The following is a 23,776-nucleotide window of genomic DNA, read 5'->3' as shown; positions in this document are numbered from 1 at the left end:
ATATCATTTTTATCTCAATCATTCCTAATTTTTTTTATTCTCAATAATTTTCATTCAAAGGCTGCTAAGACTGTAAGTATCCTAAACCTTCCATCTTGTTCACCATGGTTGTTTCACTAAAGATGGGGTTTTAGGGCTCAGTTCTGTGAAAGACAGGATAATGAGCTCTTCCCTATACAATTCAATTAAAATATTCAAGCTGCAACTCCTAAATTTGCAGGTCCATTCTTCCCTACTGAAGACTCTAAAAGTCACACTTGCCATTTAAAAGAATAAGTACCGCCCCTCTGGGGCTGCAAAAAAAAAAAAGAATAAGTACCAATGTTTTGGTTATCTTAAACCAAAAGATTATTTACTGCTTAAATCAATTCTTTCCTCAAGAAATAACATATATTTCCTGTTAGTTTATCAAAAAGATGCTTCTTTTAGTCTTAAGAAAGTTAAATTCTTTCCTCAGTAACTATGACTAAGTTTAGTATCATCTAATCCTTTTACTACTTCATAGGTACCAGGGCCTATGTTACCAGAAAAAAAAAAACCACAGAGGAAAACATGGCCAATTCAATAGTTCAAAGGAAAAAAGATATGACACACACATACACACACACACATATATATATTAGATGAAAGTATCATTGATATCTAACAATGTAATTGTGATGCTGAGTTTTTTTAACTGTTTCAGGCATATAAAATGACCTGAATTTTATAGATTTGAAATCAGAAGACTCTAGAAATACAGTATTACTAAGGACAAAACTCACATAGTTATTTTAAAGGGGCAAAAAGGCATCAGTGCTAGGCAGACTGTATAAGAATCACATGAGGAGACCTGTTAAAAAATTGGTAGGTCAACTGGCAAAGTTTGAATACAGTCTGTAGGTTAGATAATTGGATTATGTCAATAATAATTTCCTGACTAATTATACTAGTTATATAAGATATCCTTATTCATTAGGAAATATATATATATGGAAATATTTAGGGGTAAAAGGGGATAATATCTGCAACATACTCTTAATTTAGAAAAAATATTCTGGATAGATAAGTAGACTGGTAGGTAGAAGACAGAAAATAATAAAAGAAAATGTGATAAAAGGTTAACACTGGGAAATGGGGGTAAAGGACACATATGAGAATTCTTTGTTACTCTTGTAATTTTCTTATAAGTTTGAAATTATTTGAAAATAAAACATGAATCAAGAACAAAAACACTTCTGGGCACCACTGACAGAAATTTTACTCAGTAAGGGGCATGGCATCTGCACGCTTAAAAATTTTTTTGAAGTATTTTGATGCAGGCTGTGATCCATTGGTCAGGAGCACTGAAAAATGAGTAGTCAGGCAACAACGCATAGTTCTCTTCTATTCTTAAATGAAACAATATGAAATCCCAACAACTGCTGTGACACTGCTTCCATAGGAGTATGAATATTTTATAACCTGTAATAAGGATTGTTCAGTCTCCATTCAATTCACTTAATATTTACTTAATGCTTTTAGTATGTTAGAGTAAATTAAATTTCTTACCTACTGTCTGATAAATACATTCTTATAACATATATGATTACTCTAAATGGCATTCTAAAGGTATCTTACCTCTGCAAATGTTTGGAGTAGTTTGTTTACTTGAGCAAAGGCCTGTGGAAGAATACCATCATAATTTGACCTTGTACTGAAAGCATGTAGCAAACTTTCAGAATCCTGAAGCAGGAATTTCACTGTTGTAAAATCCACTGCTTTGTTAGCTGGTAACAGAAAATTAAGAAGGAAAAAATATGTAAGAATGAGTATACAACACAAAAATGCTTTTGAAAAATCAATCTAATAATAACTAAGAAATTTAAGGAGAGTACACATTTATATCTACAGGCTCCCAATTTATCTCTCTGGTGTAAAAAGCCATGATGAGCCTTAGTTTTAGACAAAGTTCTTGGAGCTGATTCTGGCATTCTGTGAAGCTGGCCTTCCATATCTGTAAGTTTTCACATGTACAGTTTCCATCAACTATAGATCAAAAGTATTTGGGGGGAAAAAGTTCTATCATGTTCCAAACAGCAAAACATGAATTTGCTATGTACTGGTACCTATTCACAGAGCATTTATATTGTATTAGGTATTACAAGTAATCTAGAGATGATTCAAAGTTTATAGGAAAATATGTGTAAGTTATATACAAATACTATGCCATTTTATACAAGGGACTTGAGCATGGAGAATTCTTCTATCCTCAGGGGTCCTGGAACCAATTTCCTGTGGATACTGAGTCTCTACTCAGATTCCAAAATTTCCCTCAAAACAGTCAACTTCAAAGTAAACGTGAAATGCACAAGTTACTACATACAAAATTGACAAATAACAAGGCCCTACTGAATAGGATAGGGAACTATAGTCAATACTCTTCAATAAACCACAATGTAAAGAATATGCATATATATGTATCTGAATCATTATGCTGTATACCAGAAACTAACACAACATTGTAAATCAACTATACTCCAATTATACTTCAATTTTTAAAATTAACAGTAAAATGAAAGAATGTTATACTCTTCAGAAGAGATAATCACCAAACAAATCTGAGTTAAACTACAGATTTTCAAAACTGAGGTTGTTTGTATACAGATTACTCGAGACATCACAGTGTCACATTTTGGTGGTGAGCACTTAAATTATATGCAGTACCTGTCATAATCAACTCAGTTATCATGTAGTGATTTATCTTCAAATCCCATCACATGAAATATAATACCAGATTTATTGAAAACGTGTTCTCTCTGGATGCAATACAATTTCAGCGAAAAATAAACAACTTGGGTTAACAGTGAGCTATGGGCAAAAGAAGCTAATAGAACTTTTCCCCCTTAAATTAGCGAAGTGAGTTAATCTACAGGTAATAATTTAAAGATGTAACATTTTTGTCTCAAGGAACTAAACTTGCTTACAATAAATTCTCAAACCAATTAAGAGAAGTGGTGACAATAAAAGATTCAAAGTTATGAAAAATGAAGTTAAACAACTTTCTAATGTTACCAAAATTCAGAATAGAAAAAATTATCTCTATTATTAAGATAGAATACTGCATGACAGTTTTCAAAGGCATTTAAAATAACCACAGTGCAATGTGTTTGCTTGTTTTCTTTTAGGTTCACAGCTTCAGAAATTCTATTTTATTCTGAAACACTGGCACTATGAGTTAAAAAAAAATAGTTTTTCTGTGTAACTTACATAACAAATATTTGCTTGTGAAATACTGAAAGGTTAAATGAAAATAAAAAGTGGATTTTCATAATCAATTACTCAATATTCTGAAATTCTGATCTAATGTGATGGTTACAGCCAAGTTTCTGGCTACCCTTTTATTAAGCAAACAGTGCATCTCCTTACAAAACACTTTCAGTTATTTTTAAAATCAAAGACTAGTTCAAATTCCTGTGGGAAAATTAGGGATAAGAGATGCTACAGAGGACAGAAAGGAGGTAAATCTCCTCAGAGGAGGCAGTTGGGCACAACTTCTTTTAATGATGCTTCTCCAGTATAGTCTGTTTCATAGGGCTGAAATCCTTGAATTAATCATTTTATTTCATCTTAAAAGAATTTTTTACTCAAGATTAAGGCAAAAGTATAATGTCAATGATCAATTCAGTACTCAGACAAAGCATAAAAAAAATCTACAAGGCTGAAATAATTTAATGTTTATATAAGGTCAATAATTATTTAGGTTAAAAATAATACAGACAATGAAGTCAGAAAAAGCTACTACTCATTTTCTATGTAATTTTCTATGAATTGATCTAAAGTGACATGCTTGATACAGTAAGTTAAACATGTATAATTCAACAGCTGCAGATACTATTAAAAGATTATAAACAGAATTACCTGTAATTTTTTCTAATTCAAAATTATTTTAGAGCAGAAGGCATTTTTATAATTCTATTGCATATCATTCACAAGTCAGTAAACATTAGGCATTGGATTCTTCTAGATCAAAGATCAATAAATTATGATTACACAATAATCCTCCAAATGAGTTTTTAATGAAAGGAACGGTCATATCTTTTCACTTCTCTTGTTATTAGAGAAAAATAGAACTACTGACTACTACCTCTAAAGTTCCATATAAGCACAACAAAACTGCCCAGCCCTGGAAAACAGACAAATGGAAGATGGCAACTAGATATCCCATTTCTGAAACCAAGCCTTACTTAAGATCACACATGGTTTATGGACTTCCTCTTTTGACAGAAGCAACAAAATTATGTCCCTAGTAAAAGATATGAACACTGTTTCTATATATCTTTCAAGATACTTTGAGGACATGTCCAATATGTCATTCCTTAATAATAATACCCCTAATAAATATTTTCTAGTTAAAGGTCAATGCCTGGAAAGTATATTTTTATTTTAAAAATCAGTAACTTTAAAAACTAAATATTCATGCAACATCAACTACATATATGTCATAAAGTATTGATTAGGAAGTTTAAATTCCCTGGGGAAATTTATAAAGATATAAAACATTTTCAGAGTTTACACTTCAGGGGAAAAGAGAAGTGGTATATCTGGCATAGAATGTTTTGGTTTTATCTTAGCTGTTAGGAAGCTTAGTGCTAAAATCTGTGTTCAAGTATTGCAATAATTGTTTGCACATGTTTTATAGTAAAAATATCTCTTTGGTTCTTCTTCGCTACCTGGCTCTTGCACCTTTAAGCCTAACTTAAACTCTCTTGTACTCAGGTGGTCCTTTAAAGGCCCATCTATACTCAGTTATTTTTAAAAAGTAGACAGGATATAACTAATACATAAAATAGATCACTTCATGAGGAGTTTGAGAAAAGTCAAGAACTAACTGAACATCCTAATAATGGTTTATACAGCAAAAGAAACGGAGCTGTTCACTATGGACAAATCACTTACTCTCTCAAAGCTAGTTTCCTTAATGACAAAACACAGACTTTAATAACATTTATTTAGTTGCTAAGTCATGTTGGACTCTTTTGCGACTCCATAAACTGTAGCACATAAACACACTAGCAAAGTAATGCTCAAAATTCTCCAAGCCAGGCTTCAGCAATACGTGAACCGTGAAATTCCAGATGTTCAAGCTGGTTTTAGAAAAGGCAGAGGAACCAGAGATCAAATTGCTAACATCTGCTGGATCATGGAAAAAGGAGGAGTTCCAGAAAAACACCTATTTCTGCTTTATTGACTATGCCAAAGACTTTGACTGTGTGGAGCACAACAAACTGTGGAAAATTCTGAAAGAGATGGGAATACTAGACTACCTGACCTGCCTCTTGAGAAACCTGTATGCGGGTCAGGAAGCAATAGTTAGAACTGGACATGGAACAACAGACTGGTTCCAAATAGGAAAAGGAGGACGTCAAAGCTGTATATTGCCACCCTCCTTATTTAACTTACATGCAGAGTACATCATGAGAAATGCTGGGCTGAAGGAAGCACAGCTGGAATCAAGATTGCCGGGAGGAATATCAATAACCTCAGATATGCAGATGATACCACCCTTATGACAGAAAGTGAAGAAGAACTAAAGAGCCTCTTGATGAAAGTGAAAGAGGAGAATGGAAAAAGTTGGCTTAAAGCTCAACATTCAGAAAACTAAGATCATGGCACCTGGTCCCATCACTTCATGGGAAATAGATGGGGAAACAGTGGCTGACTTTATTTTTTTAGGCTCCAAAATCACTGCAGATGGTGACTGCAGCCATGAAATTCAAAGATGCTTACTCCTTGGAAGGAAAGTTATGACTAACCTAGACAGCATATTCAAAAGCAGAGACATTACTTTGTCAACAAAGGTCCATCTAGTCAAGGCTATGGTTTTTCCAGTAGTCATATATGGATGTGAGAGTTGGACTTATATATAAAGAAAGCTGAGCACCAAAGAATCGATGTTTTCGAACTGTGGTGTTGGAGAAGACTCTTGAGAGTCCCTTGGACTGCAAGGAGATTCAACCAGTCCATCCTAAAGGAGATCAGTCCTGGGTGTTCATTGGAAGGACTGCTGTTGAAGCTGAAACTCCAATACTTTGGCTACCTGATGCAAAGAGCTAACTCACTTGAAAAGACCCTGATGCTGGGAAAGATTGAGGGCAGGTGGAGAAGGGGACGACAGAGGATGAGATGGTTGGATGGCATCACCAACTCAATGGGCATGGGTTTGGGTGGACTCTGGGAGTAGATGATGGACAGGGAGGCCTGGCGTGCTGCAGTCCATGGGGTCTCAAAGAGTCAGACACTACTGAGTGAACTGAACTTAAACTGTAGCCCACCATTAGATCAGTGCTTTTCACATCTTTTGTTTTCTGGCAGAAAAACTTTTTCTTTTTTAATCACACACGGAATCTCTCTACATAAATAAAAGAAAGCTGAATGGCTAAAGTTGGGGTTGAAGGCCAAAAGCACACTATTATCAGGCTCCCCATGAACCTTTCTACCCCTAATCTCTGGCAACTCCAGAAACACTTCAAGAAGGTTCTGTGTGATACAGTTTAAGAAACTACCAACTAAATGTTGATTCTAGTCTCTTGTGGTTCTAAAATTCATTATGCACCAAATCCAAAGGATTCCTACTCCTTATCCATGTATTTTAAGTAGAAATCTTGATTAACTATTTGAACATCAAAAATGATACTATGAACAGTCACAATCTCTATGAACTCCATCCATTCATCTAGCTGCCATAAATTTCCTTAAGAAATTAAAAGTGCAAATGGTTAAGAACTGTTTGAAAAATTTTTTATTAATTCATCTTCACATTCCATGAATTCTGACTTTAATACAACACTTCCAAAGACAAAATGAAAGATTCATACCTTTACGGAGATTTTCATATAGACTCTCAATGGTTAAGAGCAAGTTCTTTTCCATAACTAATCCAAATACAGCCAACCAATGTTTTCTAAAGCACTGTAATAAATGTATTAGAGTCCATGGAGGTTTCAAGTACAGCATCTAGAGAAAAACAGCATTATTGATGTATTTATTTTAAAGTACCTATTTAGGAATTCCTACATAGATTTCTAGGCAAAACATAATTGAATTCTTCTTAAACTAAAAGATGTTTTATTAAAAGCCAGTCACAATCTTAAAATGCCTATTCCACTGGAAACTGCTTTTATAAAATTCACATTAGTAATAATACTTATAGTTTCAGAAACCATGTGTGCCAAAAGAAAGCATAGTTTTAATCAGAAAAACTACAGTTTTAGTCAGCAAAAGTCGTCATCTACCTTTCAACATGGTCATTTCTACAACAAAATCAATCTAATTTCCTAAAACTAGAGAAAAACATCTATACAGAAAAGAATTTTCCTATAAAGGCATGTTTATAAAGAAAACTCATAATTAAGTACTATAAGATCAGTACATCCTTTCTTCAATCATTCATATGCAATCACTTTATTAGACTCTATTATGAAATCTAATTTATGTCAACCTTCCTAGAATCTGATCATTCTTCAACATCTTGGTTTAACACTTGATAGTATAATCAAGCCACACTGACAAATATTAGAATCTCACTGAATATCTGGGATAGATACAATTGATAGGGAATAAACTTTCTCTTAATGATAAACGTGAATAGCAAACAAACATTAAACTAAGAAGGCCACTATTTCCAAATGTCATGTTTACTTATTACAGAAAAGATGTGAATCTAAAGAAAATTCAAAATATTTTACTAATACCAAATTTACACTCTGATTCTCAAACTTATATCACATAAGCCACAATATAGACATTTTGACTCAAATAAACTAAAAATGAGACATTTTCTTTCAATTTAAGCTCCATGGAGGAAATGTCTAACAAATGGTAGACACCCAATAAATATTTGTTCACTGAGAAAATGAATGATAAAAAATAGTCCTAATCATTAGGAAATGTCCATCAGTTAGTTTTTAAAGTTATTCTAAAAACTTCAAGAAAAATATTATTGTGATATCAATTATTACAATAAAACATATATTTTATACAAAGTGTATTTCTTAAAATAAGGCAACAAATCTTTAGCAATAAAAAAGAAACCTTTAACTAAGCATTCAAATAATCACCTCCATCCAGAGGTTTCCAAAAGCAATTTTCATTTCTGTTTCTAATATGGAAGATAAAGCTGTTCCAAGAGATCTTTCGAGATCAGATACAATCTTTTCAAGTAGAAGGGGTAGTCCAGAGTTTGTAGATTCTTCCTCATAGCTCTCCTCCAAAGGTGTTGTTTCTTCAAAACAAAGTTACAAGCTTTATTTAGGACATTAATAGTAAATATTTTACACATATAATTAGTATTTGGCCATAAATAATAAATATTTAATGGATATAATTAGTATTTGAATCTAGAGAAGAAATGAATATTTTTAAAACAAGATTTTGGGGAGTTCGCTGGTGGGCTATGGTTAGGATCCAGGCTTTCACTTGTCCTGGCCCTGGTTCAATCCCTGTTCGGGGGAACTCTTGCAAGCCATGTGGCATGGCCAAAAATAAATAAATAAAGAGTATTTAGAAATATTTAGTATAGCTGTTTTTAGATGCAAAACATATTACATTAGTAAATGCTTTATCTTTTTGACAAAAGGCAATGAAATGTTTTTACTAAAATAGAAATTTGAAAGAAAAAAAGGAATTTGAGAAATGTGTATATTTTAACCTTACATTATTTAAAAAATTAAAAATTAAAAAAATTCTTTACATCTATTAATATTTATAATAGAAAACCAAGAACTATGGACAAAATGTGTTTACTTCCAAAAATCATAAACATAACTCACATCAGTAACTTGTCTTGAAAAGACTAGACTCTCTGACTTAACTACCTATACACCTTCACCTTCTAATATTAGTTTTGATTATTTTCATTTATATTATTTCATTATAATTACTATTTTGACACCTGCAAACAACTGCAATTTCTTTATGGCAAAATTAAAAATATTAAGGGGATTACCTCTTTGAATATGAAGTAAAAATTTAAAATGTCAGTAATAAAATGAGCAAATCAAAAGCATATTTCCCTTGAAAAACTATAAAGTAGAATATTCTGTAACTGTCTCTAAAGGCCATTTAGAGTATTATGACAAAGGAAACTTTATTACCAAAAAGGTCAAATAAGCAACAAATAAGTAGCATATATTCAAATGAATATATGAAGCATATGCATATGCTACTAAGAACTTCAATAATTATTTTTCCCTCAGAAGGAAATGGTGAGATATGTTTTTAAATAATGTGTATATTAGTTTAAATTTAAAAACATTACCCCTAGAGTCCTTCAAGTCCATTACTGTTTTACTATGTTAATAGAAAGTTAAGAATATGAAAGTAATGTTAAGAATAAACTATTTTTCCCTACCTCAAATGGGTATTTCTTATAGCTACCATTAATTTAAAAGGTATCCTCTGTGAAAGAACAAATAGGATTCACATGGTGATTACAAATATATAAAAATGTATATGAGTGTACAGACAAAAATACAAATTAATTTGTAACAGTATATATAGAAGGCAATCATGTATGCTTTTTTTGGATCACCATTATAATATTCATTCATTTCTACCATTTATGTGCCAGCAAATACTCCACACAATGTTTCTTTAAATGTACAAAATAAAAATCTACCATTAATTCCAACTGTTGTCAATATTCTTAGTACACAAAATAAGATATACTTCTAATTATTTGTAGTAAGAATACTACCTGCTTTCAATTGTTGTTTAGATATACAAGGCTGATGACATACATCTGTGTTCAGAGATAAGTTTAATAACTCTGCACTCAATTCTTCTTTACTGAGTGACTTCACACCACTTATTAGGCCTTTGTTTCTTAAATTTCTATCATCCCTAGGTTGGATTAGGAGGAAAAAATATTTTATTTTTTATAAGACAAATCGTATGGCAACTAAAATCACATGGAATCTAATCAGAGGCTGGTGATTCTCAGTACATATATTAACAAAGGATAATTTTTTAATGCAGAAGATAAATTATCACACACTAGAGGCATATCATCTTAGTTTTTGAGAATAATTATTATTGCTACATATTGAATGTTTTCCTGGTATCAGGAACTATGCTAAGCACTTTATATATAGCAATCCATTTAATTCTCACAACAAGCTTCTTAGGTAGGAGTGGTACTAATTTTTATCCCCATTTCACACATAAGAAACTGAAGTATAAAAAGGTTAAGTAACTTGTCCAAAGTTATACCCGGTAAGTGGGAGGAGGATTTGAACACAAGAATATGATCATCCTAGGAAAAATAAGCATTAAGAGCCATAATAAAATAAATGATTTACAAAGGGTAGGCAATTACAAATTTATTTAGAGTGGGCCTAAAACAAATGACCTGCCTCTTGAGAAACCTGTATGCAGGTCAGGAAGCAACAGTTAGAACTGGACATGGAACAACAGACTGGTTCCAAATAGGAAAGGAGTATGTCAAGGCTGTATATTGTCACTCTGCTTATTTAACTTATATGCAGAGTACATCATGAGAAACGCTGGACTGGAAGAAACACAAGCTGGAATCAAGATTGCCAGGAGAAATATCAATAACCTCAGATATGCAGAGGATACCACGCTTATGGCAGAAAGTGAAGAAGAGCTAAAGAGCCTCTTGATGAAAGTGAAAGAGGACAGTGAAAAAGTTGGCTTAAAAGCTCAACATTCAGAAAACTAAGATCATGACATCCAGTCCCATCACTTCATGGCATAACAGATGGGGAAATAGTGGAAACAGTGGATGACTTTATTTTTCTGGGCTCCAAAATCACTGCAGTTAGTGACTGCAGCCATGAAATTAAAAGACGCTTACTCCTTGGAAGAAAGGTTATGACCAACCTAGACAGCATATTAAAAAGCAGAGACATTACTTTGCCAACAAAGGTCCGTCTAGTCAAGGCTATGGTTTTACCAGTGGTCATGTATGGATGTGAGAGTTGGACTATAAAGAAAGCTGAGCACCGAAGAATTGATGCTTTTGATCTGTGGTGTTGGAGAAGACTCTTGAGAGTCCCTTGGACTGCAAGGAGATTCAACCAGTCCATCCTAAAGGAGATCAGTCCTGGGTGTTCATTGGAAGGACTGATGTTGAAGCTGAAACTCCAATACTTTGGCCACCTGATGCGAAGAGCTGACTCATTGGAAAAGACCCTGATGCTGGGAAAGATGGAGGGCAAGAGGAGAAGGGGACGACAGAGGATGAGATGGTTGGATGGCATTACCGACTCAATGGACATGGGTTTGGGTAGACTCCGGGAATTGATGATGGACAGGGAGGCCTGGCGTGCTGCGGTTCATGGGGTCGCAAAGAGTCGGTCATGACTGAGTGACTGAACTGATGACTGAAGACAAATGATATGAATTTGCTATATGCTGTAAGAAGCCAGGATGATTAGAAATAGTGGATATAAGACCAGTTTACCTGGCTACAGAGAAAGTCAAGAACATTAATAAATGGAAAGAGATTAAAGGGCTTCAGTGCAGAAATGACATCAGATCTGTGTTTACCAAACTGCTGTTCTTGAGACTAGCAGGCTTCCAGCTTCTGTTAATGGCAGAGTAGCTTGGTCAGACTAAGTTCCCATAGAGAGAATTAGAAAATCTAGACCAAAAACAACAACAAAGGCAAAATCTATTTGAAGGCACTAAAGAGCAATAAAATGAAAGTAGAAGGTGGAAGGGAATGTACACTTAAGACACAGACACTGCAAAGGTTAAAAGCACACTTTTCTATCTTTTTGCCTGAGGGCATTCCCCAACTTATCAATGCTTTAGGACAGAAAGTCAGAGCCTTTGTGGCTTGAAATGTCAGAAGGCAATGTTAGGTAGCACAGGCCAAAACATATGGACAGTTAAGAGGAAACTGAAGAAGGGTGGAAATCACAGAGTTGAGTCCTAAAATCTGCATATAAATTTAACCCAGGAAAAAAGCAATATACTTCCAAGAGACACATCAATCAATAGAACCAGACTCAGATATGAGACAGACGTTGAATCTGACAGGAAATTTTAAAAGAATTTAGATTAATGTGTTAAAGGCTCTAATGGAAAAGGTGCATGCATGTGTGCTAAGTCTCTTCAGTCGTGTCCGACTCTTTGTCACCTTACGCACTGTAGCCCACCAGGCTCCTCTGTCCTTGGGACTCTCCAGGCAAGAATACTGGAGCAGGTTGCCAAGGCCTTCTTCAAGGGATCTTCCCCACCCAGGGATCGAACCCACATCTCTTACAGCTCCTGCTTTGGCATGCAGGTTCTTTACCATTAGCGCCACCTGGGAAGCCCAACAGAAAAGGTGAACAACATGTAAAACCAGACAGAAATTAAAAATGCCTTCAACAAGCTCCTCAGTAGACCCAACACAGGTGAAGAAAGACCAAACATTAAGACAGGTCAAAAGAAATTATCCAAACTGAAACAAAAATGAAGAAAATGTTAAAAATATATATGTATAAGAGCTGTTGGACAATATCAAATAGTCAAATATATAGGCATGTATTAGTTGTCTATTGAGTGTGTAACAATTTATCCCCAAAACTTAGTAGTGTGAAAAAAACATTTATTATCTCACACAATTTCTAAAAGTGAGGGATCTGTGAACAGCTTGACTGAATGGTTCTGGCTCAGGCTATCTCACAAAGTTGAAACATACTATTCCCCAGTGTTACAGTCACCTCGTGATTTAATTGGTGCTCATTCATGTAGCTATTGGTAGGGCTTAGCCCTTCACTGGCTTTTGGCTTGTGGCTTCAGTTTCTCACCATGTGGGCATCTCCACGGAGCTATTCACAGCATGGAGTTTGCTTCCCCAGAACAACTGATCCAAGAAAAAGAAACAAGAGTGTGCCCCAAAAGGAAGTGCCAGTGACATACCATCACTTCTGATGCCTACTATCTGTCACACAGACGATCAACCCTGGTACAATGCAGGAGAGGACTACACAAGGGAATTAATACTAAGAGGCACAGGAATCCCCTGGTGGTCCAGTGGTGCGGACTCTGCACTTCCATTGCAGAGGGCTTGGGTTTGATTCCTGATTGGGTAACTAAGATCCTGCAAGTGGTACAGTGCAGCCAAGAAACAAAAACAAAAAGATACCAAGAGGCAAGGAATCACTGGAATCATCTTGGAGGCTGACTACTACAATGTATTAATAATTCTGTAATACCAGGAGAAAAGAGGGAATGGGGCAGAAGAAATAGTAAATATTTAAATAAATAACGGCTGAGAATTTTCCAAAACTAAAAAATGAACACCAAACCACAGATCCAAGAAGCTCAGAGAACATCAAGCAGGATAATTTCCTCTCCTCTACCACAAGCATACAGGTTTCCCAGGTGGCTCAGGTAAGGAATCCACCTGTCAATGCAGGAGACACAGGTTCAACACCTGGGTTCGGAAGATACCCTGGAGGAGGAAATGGCAACTCACTCCAGTATTCAGAGGAACCAGACAGGCTACAATCCATGGTGTCACGAGGGGTTGGACATGTCTGAGCAACTAAGCATGCATGCTTGGATCACAAACATACACACAAACGTGGTACATCTGCTGCTGCTGCTGCTAAGTGGCTTCAGTCATGTCCAACTCTGTGCAACCCCATAGACGGCAGCCTACCAGGCTACTCTGTCCCTGGGATTTTCCAGGCAAGAACACTGGACTGGGTACATCTGCTAAAGACTGCTAAAAACAAACTGCTAAAAAAAAAGACAAAGAAAAAATCTTGAAAGCAATGAGAGGGGGAAAAAAAAAAGACCAAAAGAACATTACACACAGAGAAAGAAAATATTTATCTAGACTTCTCATCAGAAATCAAACAAGTTAGAAGAAAATGCAGTGATACCTTTAAAATACTCAGAGAAAGAGAAAAAACAAATCAACCCAGAATTGCATATCCAGTAAAAATATACTTCAGAAATAAATGAGAAATAAACACACTATCAGACAAACAAAACCAGAAAATTCACTGCCAACATACTCACACATGTCAAAGTTGTTTAGGCAAAAGGAATATGACCAGAAATCTGGCACCAGACAGAAACTTGGATTCAAATAAAGAAATAAAGAATGCTAAAAATGGAATGCAAGATAAAAGCATTCACTTTCTTATTTTTAATTCCTTTAAATGACAAATGAGTGAAGCAAAAACATTACAAAGTACTGTGCTATTGTTTCTGTAAAAGTAAAATATGTAATAATGATAGCAAAACGGATGGGGGGAGAAATTCAAAGCATATTAAAATACTTATACTACACATGAAGCAACATAGTGTTATTTAAAGACAGACTTTGATCAAGTAAAGATGTATATTATAAACACTAAGGCAACCATTATAAAGTTCTTTTCAAAAAGGTACAAAGTCAATAATGGAGATAAAATGGCACCACAGTTAATCCAAGAAGAAAAAAAAAAGGAAGAAAAGAATAGCTGAACAAATAAAAAATAATTAGTAAAATGGTAGATTCTGATCCAACCAATCAAATGTGAATAGTAGAAACTCATCAATTAGACAGAAATTGTCAAAATGGAAAAAAGAATAGTATCAATTATATGCTATCTACAAAATACTTTAATATAAAGATATAGATAGGTTAAAAGTAAATGGATGAAAATATATATATTATAAATACAAAGCAAACAACACTGGAATAGTAATATTAATATTAAACAAAGGAAACTTCAGAATCAGGAATATTATCAGGAACAAAGACAGCAATTAGACAATGAGAAAAGTGTCAATTCTCCAAGAAGACTATCCTAAATGTGTATGCCTCTGACAACAGAGCTTCAAAATTCATGAAGTAAAACAAACAGAATGGAAAGGAGAAGCAAACCAATAAATTACAGCTTGGAAAGTCAAGACTCCTCTGTCAGTAATCACAAAATAAGTAGACAGATAATCATTAATACTAAGGTTACAGAAGACCTAAACAACACTATCAACAAACTTGACCTATATGGAATTTATAGAATACGTGACCCACAAAAGCAGAATAAATTCTTCTTAAGAGCACATAAAACATTCACCAAGTTAAGATTTTATTCATGGGCATAAAACCAAGTTTAACAAATCTAAAGGAACAGAAATCATATAAATTATGTTCTCAAGTCATATAACAGAATTAAAGTATAATCAATAACAAGAAGATAACTGGAAAATTTGCAAATATTTGGAGTTAATTGCACCAAATATCTAAAAAACCTGTGGGTCAAAAGAAAATCATGAGGGAAATTATAAAACATATTTTCTTTAATTTATTTTTTGGCTGCACCACGGCTTGCAGGCTTAGCTCCCCTACCAGGGATCAAACCCCAGCCCCAACAGGGAGAGCACTGAGTCTTAACCACTAGACTTGACCACCAGGAATTCAAATTATAAAGCATATAAAATTGAATTTAAAAAAATAGTGTATCAAAATTTGTGAAATGCAGCTAAGGCAGTGCTTAAAGGGACATTTACAGAAGTCTCAAATAAATCATCTTAGCTTCCACCTCAAGAAACTAGAAAAAGGGCACAAAACGGGATGAGCACATTTTCTGGGATAATGGAAGTGTTCTATATATCAAGAGGGATGAGGGGCTACAACCAGGGTATCCACTGTCACACTGTACAGTTAATATTTGGGCATTTTAACATTGTACAGCTTCCCTCAATATCAAAAGAGCTATATAAAAATTATCATATCGTAGGACAGGGAATAGATGGAAATATAAGGTAATAGAAGTGTAGAAACTTGATAATTATTGTAGCTGGGTACTTAGGAGTTTATTAACTCTTCTTCACTTTGAACGTTGTTGAAATTCTTTATAACAAAACTTTTTAAAAGTTAAAAATACCATTCTTTTTTTTGGAAATGAAGGAGAATATGGAAGTAGAAAGCATAATGGATCTTAGAGAAGAAAAGGAAGAGGAAAAATAACATCACTTGACATAGGATGGTGGCAGAGTAGGTAAAGAAAAGAAGACCACACAAGACCTGCTATTTGCCTGACTAAAGATTATGAAGGAAAGGCAGAAATAAAAAATGTCTCCAAGGTTTCTGGCTTCAGCAAAATGGGTAGAAGATGGCCTTTTTTATTCAAATGGAGAACAGTTTAGAAGGAAAGATTAGGAGTTCATTTTTGGAGAGGGCAGGCTTCAGATGTCTATGAGACATCCAAACAGATATCAAATAAGTAGATGAATATATTAGTCTAGAGTTTAGAAGAGAGATGTGGACTGGAAATACTAACTGGAGGTTGCTGGCACATACTTAAGTTTAAAAATAGATAAGTACGTAGTATTTATAGACGGTTTCTCCTGTCACTGCCATTATTAATATTAATGTTAATTATCATCTCATCATCCCTTAAAGTAGTAAAAATATATCCTCACATTAAGTATGTCTGACTTACACAGTAAGTATGATTATCACACTTAACAGGGAAAAAACAAAAAAGGCTTGTCTGGAACATGACAATGCCAGAGGTAAAAGTAAAGTTTGACCACAAAATTTCATTTCATTGAAAACTGTTAGATCTGTTCATTCCAAAACAGTGACTGCAGAAATAATGGAGAATTGATTAAATCTCACCAATTTAATTTTCATTCTAAGTGGAACAAAAAAATAACAGTTCTCTCAATTTTAGCTTATCTCAAATTCAAAATGATTAACATACTACTAAATCTATTTCAGCCTTCAACAAACTCCAGGATGATATATTATGTCCTAGATTAATAAATAATTTGAAGGTAGAGACGGAAATCTGTTTCTTTTTAAATAATAAAAAAAAAACTTTATCTTTGAACACAGCTAAAATGGTAATTGGCAAGCCTCTTACAAGAAAAATCTAAGAGCCAGTCATTTCCATAATCACTCCATTTCAGAGAATTTAGGCATGATCATGAAACTGTAAAAACCCCATTCTGAAGTGAACACAATTCAGACTAAAACTACAAACTAAAATTGCTCTTATCAGTTACTATAGAGCCTTTTCTCATACATGATAAATACAATTTGGCAAATAAAATTTGCTACTTTTACCTTAGAACTAACTTATGAATATATTAGTTTGGAATGCAGGAATGGAATGGAAAGAGGACAGGAGAAGGAGGAAAAACTCTTACTGAGATAATTTTATGTATGAGGCACTCTTCCAAGTCATATATGCATACTTTTTCTGACTAAATACTCACAATATCCTCATAAATGCAGGTATTATTATTCTCCCTATGCTTCACACATAAGGAAACACATAAAGAAACATTAAGCAGCTTTCCAAGGTCACAAAGCCGGTAAGTGGTAGACCCAGAATTTCAACTCTTACTCTGTTATAAGCACTCAGGATATAACTACAACATACATTAGCCTTTCCCAACAAATAGATTAATTAACCCTCTTGCCTCATGACCAAAATGTAGATTTTCATTTCTAACTATTTTACTTGGATATTAAATTGACTCTCCCTTGCTTTTTCAAAAGTTTTCTGAATATCATATAACTTAAGCCGAAATGAAACTTCATGAGATTCAAATCTCATTCCTCTATAGTTTGTACATTATAAGAATGTGAGTTATAACTGAATATATTTACTGGGAAATTTAGAATAGTATATATGTTTTTGATCCTTGGTATGGTCATTACAGTATGATTTTTTAAAATTCTTTAATAGAAATTGCTAGTTTTTAAAAAAGTAAAATGATTGTGAAACTCACGTGCACAAAATAACAAGAGAACAAGGGAATAGTTCTTGGTACTGAAGACAGCATTTTAATACACGATCATCATTGTTCTCATCACTCAATCCATCTGCGAATTCAGCAAAAGCAACAATCAATAAGCACACTCAAAATCTGAGAACTGTATAAACAATTTAGGCCATATTTACAAATTGAATCATCTAAAACAAAGAAAACTTATTAAATAAGAGGAGGAAGATAAAACACAACAAAAACAATGACCTGAAAATTCTGGATTTACGATTCATATATTTATGGGTTTAATTAACTGATAGTTTATTAAATTGATAGTTTACTAAGACAAAAGAGAATATGCCTATTAATAAACCCAAAGGAAAGAAATGTGATCAGTAGGTTAAAATACCATACTAGAAACCAAAAGCTATGAATTCTAGTCTCAGTTCAGTCACTTAAGAGACTATAAGCAAATTATATGATTATATTTTGTTTCATATTAACTTAAAAGAGGTCAGCAAAATAATGAGCAATGGTTCTACCAGCAACAGAACCAGTTTCATGTGCCTGCTTCTTCTTAACCTCTGCTGCTGCTGCCGCTGCCAAGTCTCTTCAGTCGTGTCCGACTCTGTGCGACCCCAGAGACGGCAGCCCACCAGGCTTCCCCCTCCCTGGGATTCTCCAGACAAGAACACTGGAGTGGGTTGCCATTTCTTTCTCCAATGCAGGAAAGTGAAAAGTGAAAGTGAAATCACTCAGTCATGTCTGACTCTTAGCGACCCCATGGACTGCAGCCTACCAGGCTCCTCCGTCCATGGGATTTTCTTCTAAGCAATAACATTTAGAGAGAGATGTACAGAAGAAGACAACATGGGCACTAGGAAGAGAATACAAAAAGCAATTTCTAACAAATGTTAGTATGTAGCTGATATTCTCTAAGTCTTAAAGTATGTAATAAGTTGTGTGTGTATATGAAAAGAATGTAACATGTAGAAAGAGGACCAAAGATATCATTTTTATAAGTCCTTACACTATCTGCCTCAAAATTCCCTGGGGTACTTATTAATAATATAGAAAGAAGCACTACACCCCAGACCCATTTATGGATAAGAATCTTTGAAGCCTGGATCCAAAGACTGATTTAAGCCCTTGCCAAGTCTCTTACACACTGAAAGTCAAGATATGCTGGCCAGTGAGCCTTAACTTTTTTCCCAGATTATAACATTTTTCTCCCCTCAACTTTTAGCCAATATCACCGAGTCCTCTAAGCTTTCAAATTAGAAAACTCATTCATGCATGCAATAAATGTTTTTCTAAGGTCTAAGCTGCACCAGGTCCCTACGCTTGTCAAAAGACAAGCTCTTTGGGGCCTCACCATCTCATGGCGAAGTCTAGACAAAACTCAACTGATCTCATAGCATGAACCTGAGAGACATATGACTCAGTTCTTTAATCAGACAACCAGTAAGCCAGACAGACATATGTTACAACAGCCAATTTTCCTACTTTTAGCTCACAAAGTAAATATCACAATAATGCAAAATGGGCAGCTCAAAATCAGTGGTTAACTTTAGCAACTCAATTTGACCAATCAAAGGAGGTTTAGAGCATACAGTAAGTACACTGCTCTAAAGGTATCAAAGTTCATGATTACTTGTTCTGTCACTTTTTTCTAGAATACACAGGCCCAGAAGGTATACCTAAAATTATAAGAATATTCATGAAATATTTTTACCAACAAATATTTTTGAGTACTTGCTCAGGAACTGTTCAAAAATGAACAAAGACTCTGGAAACAGATGATCTGGGTTTGAATTCTTCCTTTCCCATTTACTGGACATGCAATAATGGGCAAATTGCTTAAGAAGGAAGATTAAATGAGAAAATGTATATAAAACACTTGGCCCAATATGTGGTGATACCAAGTGCTTAAGTAATATGTTGATTACTTAAGACTCAGCTTAATTGTATCTCAACAGCAATGACCTCTATTCACATTTGACATCAAAATAACTACTGTATAAATTATAGTTAATATGATATTTAGCGTATTAGTAGAATTAAAGCTTCTCAACAGCAGGCTTTGTATGTCTCATTCACTCCTGCAGCCTCAACAGTTAGAACAGTGTCTAATACAAATATCTTGCAAGTAAATGATTCAACAAAAATGTAATAAAAGAAAATATAAAAATGATGAAACAAATGCCTGGTGTAGCAGGTGTCAGATAACGTTATTTTTACCTAATTATAAAAATAAATAATTATGGAAAATCTGAAAAACTCTTAAAAGATAAAGAAAACTAAAATATCTCATAATTTTATCAGCTCAATATTTCTCTAAATATATACACAGAATCTAAGGGACTTGGGATTGTAATCTATATTCTTTTAAATCCTAGTTTAGGTTTTTTGCAAGTTAAAATGAGTTCATTAGTGTCTGTGATCAATGCAAAGAAATAGAGGAAAATAAGAGAATGGGAAAGACTAGAGATCTCTTCAAGAAAATTAGAGATACCAAGGGAACATTTCATGCAAAGATGGGCTCAATAAAGGACAAAATGGTATGGACCTAACAGAAGCTGAAGATATTAAGAAGAGGTAGCAAGAATACACAGAAGAACTGTACAAAAAAGATCTTCATGACCAAGATAATCATGATGGTGTGATCACTCACCTAGAGCCAGACATCCTGGAATGTGAAGTCAAGTGGGCCTTAGAAAGCATCACTACGAACAAAGCTGGTGGAGGTGATGGAATTCCAGTTGAGCTATTTCAAATCCTAAAAGATGATTCTGTGAAAGTGTTGCACTCAATATATCAGCAAATTTGGAAAACTCAGCAGTGGCCAGAGGACTGGAAAAGGTCAGTTTTCATTCCAGTCCCAAAGAAAGGCAATGCCAAAGAATGCTCAAATGACCGCACAATTGCACTCATCTCATATGCTAGTAAAGTGATGCTTAAAATTCTCCAAGCCAAGCTTCAGCAAAACGTGAACTGTGAACTTCCAGATGTTCAAGCTGGTTTTAGAAAAGGCAGAAGAACCAAAGACTAAATTGCCAGCATCCGCTGGATCATCGAAAAAGCAAGAGAGTTCCAGAAAAACATCTATTTCTGCTTTATTGACTATGCCAAAGCCTGTGACTGTGTGGAGCACAATAAACTGTGGAAAATTCTGAAAGAGATGGGAGTACCAGACCGCCTGACCTGCCTCTTGAGAAATCTGTATGCAGATCAGGAAGCAACAGTTAGAACTGGACATGGAAAAACGGACTGGTTCCAAATAGCAAAAGGAGTATGTCAAAGCTGTATATTGTCACCCTGCTTATTTAACTTATATATGGAGAGTAGGGATTGGGGGCAGGAGGAGAAGGGGACGATAGAGGATGAGATGGCTGGATGGCAACACCGACTCAATGGACATGAGTTTGAGTGAACTCCGGTAGTTGGTGATGGACAGGGAGGCCTGGCGTGCTACAATTCATGTGGTCGCAAAGAGTTGGACACGACTGAGCAACTGAACTGATGCAGAGTACATCATGATAAACGCTGGGCTGGAGGAAGCACAAGCTGGAATCAAGATTGCTGGGAGAAATATCAATAACCGCGGATATGCAGATGACACCACCCTTATGGCAGAATGTGAAGAACTAAAGAGCCTCTTGATGAAAGTGAAAGAGGAGAGTGAAAACAGCTTAAAGCTCAACATTCAGAAAACTATTATCATGGCATCTGGCCCCATCACTTCATGGGAAATAGATGGGGAAACAGCAGAATCAGTGACTGACTTTATTTTTCTGGGCTCCAAAATCACCACATATGGTGACTGCAGCCATGAAATTAAAAGACACTTACTCCTTGGAAGGAAAGTTATGACCAACCTACATAGCATATTCAAAAGCAGAGACATTACTTTGCCAACAAAGGTCCGTCTAGTCAAGGCTATGGTTTTTCCAGTGGTCATGTATGGATGTGAGAGCTGGACTATAAAGAAAGCTGAGTGTCGAAGAATTGATGCTTTTGAACTGTGGTGTTGGAGAAGACTCTTGAGAGCCCCTTGGACTGCAAGGAGGTCCAACCGGTCTATCCTAAAGGAGATCGGTCCTGGGTGTTCATTGGAAGGACTGCTGTTGAAGCTGAAACTCCAATACTTTGGCCACCTGAGGTGAAGAGCTGACTCAATGGAAAAGACCCTGATACTGGGAATGATTGAGGGCAGGAGGAGAAGGGGACGACAGAGGATGAGATGGTTGGATGGCATCACCGACTCAATGGACATGGGTTTGGGTGGTCTCTGGGAGTCGATGATGGATGGGGAGGCCTGCGGTTCATGGGGTCGCAAAGAGTTGGACATGACTGAGTGACTGAACTGAACTAACCCAATAGGACTGATATTCTAACTAAAAAGGGGAAATTTGGAACCAGACATGGGGAGAGAGAAGAGGATATAAAGAGACATAAGGAGAAAGTAGCCATTTACAAGCCAAGAAGGCAGTCTGGAACAGATGTTTCTCTGATAGATGTCAGAAGGAAATAATCCTGCTAACACCCTGATTCTAGACTTCAGTCTTCAGAATTGTGAGACAGATATCTGGATGATTTTTGGCATTACTTTTTAGCTTCCATATATAAGTGACATGATATTGTCTTTCTTTGCCTGAATTAATCTAAGAAATTTAGGATTGTAGTTTATATTCTTTTAAATATTATTCTGTTTAATATCACATCATTAACATTTTTCAAAATTAGTATTCTCTCATTTGGCTATAGCATTATATGTAACATCTCCAACTGACAGACTGTTTCCAATTTCTTCCTGTATAAATCATGCTGTGAGGAACATTAAATATATCAATCACTGAATCTCTGATTATTTCTTTAGAATAATTGCAAGAAAGACAAATCATCTCTTTAGGCTTTGTAATAAACACTGATAAATTGCTCTCCTGAAAAGTTACTAATTCATATTCCCTATGCACTGTGTTCCTATCAAGTGCTAGGAAGAAGTATCATTCTAAACTTAGGAGCAATAAAAATAAAAAAGGAAAGTGCAAAAAATATATGCTAAAAATTTTTACACATAGTTCAGTTCAGTTCAGTTCAGTCCCTCAGTCGTGTCCAACTCTTTGCGACCCCATGAATCACGGCACGTCAGGCCTCCCTGTCCATCACCAACTCCCGGAGTTCTCTCAGATTCACCTCCATTGAGTCAGTGATGCCATCCAGCCATCTCATCCTCTGTCATCCCCTTTTCCTCCTGCCCCCAATCCCTCCCAGCATCAGAGTCTTTTCCAATGAGTCAACTCTTCACATGAGGTGGCCAAAGTACTGGAGTTTCAGCTTCAGCATCATTCCCTCCAAAGAAATCCCAGGGCTGATCTCCTTCAGAATGGACTGGTTGGATCTCCTTGCAGTCCAAGGGACTCTCAAGAGTCTTCTCCAACACCACAGTTCAAAAGCATCAATTCTTTGGTGCTCAGCTTTCTTCACAGTCCAAGTCTCACATCCATAAATAACCACTGGAAAAACCATAGCCTTGACTAGACAGACCTTGGTTGGCAAAGTAATGTCTCTGCTTTTCAATATGCTATCTAGGTTGGTCATAACTTTTCTTGCAAGGAGTAGGCGTCTTTTAATTTCATGGCTGCAGTCACCATCTGCAGTGATTTTAGAGCCCCCCCAAAATAAAGTCTGACACTGTTTCCACTGTTTCCCCATCTATTTCCCATGAAGTGATGGGACCGGATGCCATGATCTTAGTTTTCTGAATGTTGAGCTTTAAGCCTACTTTTTCACTCTCCCCTTTCACTTTCATCAAGAGGCTTTTTAGTTCCTCTTCACTTTCTGCCATAAGAGTGGTATCATCTGCATATTTCTCCTGGCAATCTTGATTCCAGCTTGTGCTTCTTCCAGCCTAGCGATTCTCATGATGTACTCTGCATAGAAGTTAAAGAAGCAGGGTGACAATATACAGCCTTGACATACTGCTTTTCCTATCCGGAACCAGTCTGTTGTTCCATGTCCAGTTCTAACTGTTGCTTCCTGACTTGCATATAGGTTTCTCAAGAGGCAGGTCAGGTGG

At 35.4% G+C, this 23,776-nt stretch overlaps 1 protein-coding gene across 2 annotated transcripts in view; it reads right to left on the bottom strand.

Annotated features, from left to right (window-relative positions):
* The window catches only part of SWT1 (SWT1 RNA endoribonuclease homolog), a 102,542-nt gene that overhangs the window by 51,941 nt on the left and 26,825 nt on the right, over positions 1-23,776 (bottom strand). For both annotated transcript variants that reach the window (XM_069546289.2, XM_069546288.2), the window contains exons 10-14: positions 17,719-17,812; positions 9,716-9,861; positions 8,079-8,242; positions 6,837-6,975; positions 1,600-1,748 (exon numbers count right to left, since the gene is read on the bottom strand). In XM_069546289.2, coding sequence (XP_069402390.1) covers positions 1,600-1,748; positions 6,837-6,975; positions 8,079-8,242; positions 9,716-9,861; positions 17,719-17,812 — 692 coding nt within the window. The remainder of the gene's footprint in view (positions 1-1,599; positions 1,749-6,836; positions 6,976-8,078; positions 8,243-9,715; positions 9,862-17,718; positions 17,813-23,776) is intronic.

This window comes from Ovis canadensis, chromosome 12 (genome assembly GCF_042477335.2).
Source record: "Ovis canadensis isolate MfBH-ARS-UI-01 breed Bighorn chromosome 12, ARS-UI_OviCan_v2, whole genome shotgun sequence".
Classification (NCBI taxonomy): domain Eukaryota; kingdom Metazoa; phylum Chordata; class Mammalia; order Artiodactyla; family Bovidae; genus Ovis; species Ovis canadensis.
This window is presented reverse-complemented; position numbering and strand designations above follow the sequence as displayed.